This window comes from Entamoeba invadens (genome assembly GCF_000330505.1).
Source record: "Entamoeba invadens IP1 unplaced genomic scaffold scaff_1105074726609, whole genome shotgun sequence".
Classification (NCBI taxonomy): Eukaryota; Evosea; order Mastigamoebida; family Endamoebidae; genus Entamoeba; species Entamoeba invadens.
In genome coordinates this window covers 257532-258973 of record NW_004191835.1, presented here as the reverse complement: position 1 = coordinate 258973, position 1442 = coordinate 257532, and the positions used below count along the sequence as shown (strand labels likewise).

Here is a 1442-nt window from a genome sequence, read left to right as displayed (position 1 = left end):
ATAAATGAACCATCAGTACAATAAAGTACTTTATTTCCTATTACATGTGATATTCCATCATTTACACAAAACCCCAATTCATTGAGAAATTGGTTTTTAAAACAAATTGAACACATTTCATTTTCACAAAAATAACAATTGTCGTCCCCACAATTGTTACATTCCTTTTTCATATCTCCTGATGAACATTTTATACAAGAATTACCATTTGACACAATACAGTTGATATTTGAAATACAATTACCATTTTTGTCCAACACTTTATCATTTGAACATTTGTAACACGTATTTTTATCACCAATAACACAGCCGTTTTGAAATGGTTGACACTCAAAATCATCATCCAAATAATACCCATTTTTGCATAATTCACAAATATTTTCAGAATTAAATCTTTGGCAATTTGATGTTATATTAAGACATATACCATTCAATAACCGAGTCTGTGAATTACATTTCAAACATTTTGAATTATCACTGTTGATTTTCATCAATACACAATTATCAACTTTGTTATTTGATACGAGTGTTCCATCACTTTCCAACGACATGATTATTTCGATTTTTTGATCGACTGTTTCAACAAATAACAAATTTTGAATTTCTTTAACTTCTTTTGTGATATAAATAAATAAATTTGAATTTAACAAAATAAATGAAATTGTTCCAGTGCAATTAATTTTTAATGTATCAATGTTCTGTTTCAATTCAATTGTTAATTTAACAACATTTGAACAAAACAATTCTTGTTTTTGTGAATTATATATAAATTGGTTTTGTTGATGTGTTGGATTGGAGATAGTCATTGATCCAATACTAAAAGCAAAAGTAGTTTGATCGATGTTACCACCGACATTTAAAAATATGTCATCCTTCAAATTAATTGTACCAAACGAATTTACGTCTTGTAATGTCGTGTTTTTGTCCACAAAAAGTGAAGTGTGTGTTGTTTTAATGTTACCAAAATAAAAAGTGTTTGATTGTATTCCGTTAAACAAATATAATTCGCATATTGTGTTTTCATCATCACAAGGACAATGTGGAAAGTCAAATGCGTAACTAAATGTATTTGAATATTTTTCAACATACAAGTTTTGTTTTAGAATACATTTTACTGTTGAATTTAAATTTCTTCCATTGGGGCAAAATCTAATGAGTCTTTTGTTTGAAAGTAAATTTGCAGTTCCATTTTCAAATTGCAGTGGAAAGTCGTTGGAACCATAATGATCATCGGCCGTGTTTATGTCCAAAATTGTTATATCCGGCAACGAGAAAACATCGAAACAATTTATATTGTTTTGTGGGTTGGTAATAAAAAAGTCGACTCTATTTGGCATATTTTTGTTTAAGTGTAAATAGTTTGAGTCCCAAACAACGATTGGGGGATTATTCATTTCAATAGATTCAATTGTTAAATTTCCCGCAAGTGAAAATTTTTGGTA

The 1442-nt window shown here is 28.2% G+C and overlaps 1 protein-coding gene across 1 annotated transcript; it reads right to left on the bottom strand.

The window, feature by feature from the left end:
• Nucleotides 1-10: 10 nt before the first annotated feature.
• Nucleotides 11-1442, bottom strand: EIN_136800 (protein kinase domain containing protein; the record flags this gene model as incomplete). Its single annotated transcript, XM_004185284.1, has 1 exon — nucleotides 11-1442. A coding segment is annotated over one exon (1432 nt), but the record flags the coding sequence as incomplete, so codon positions are not given.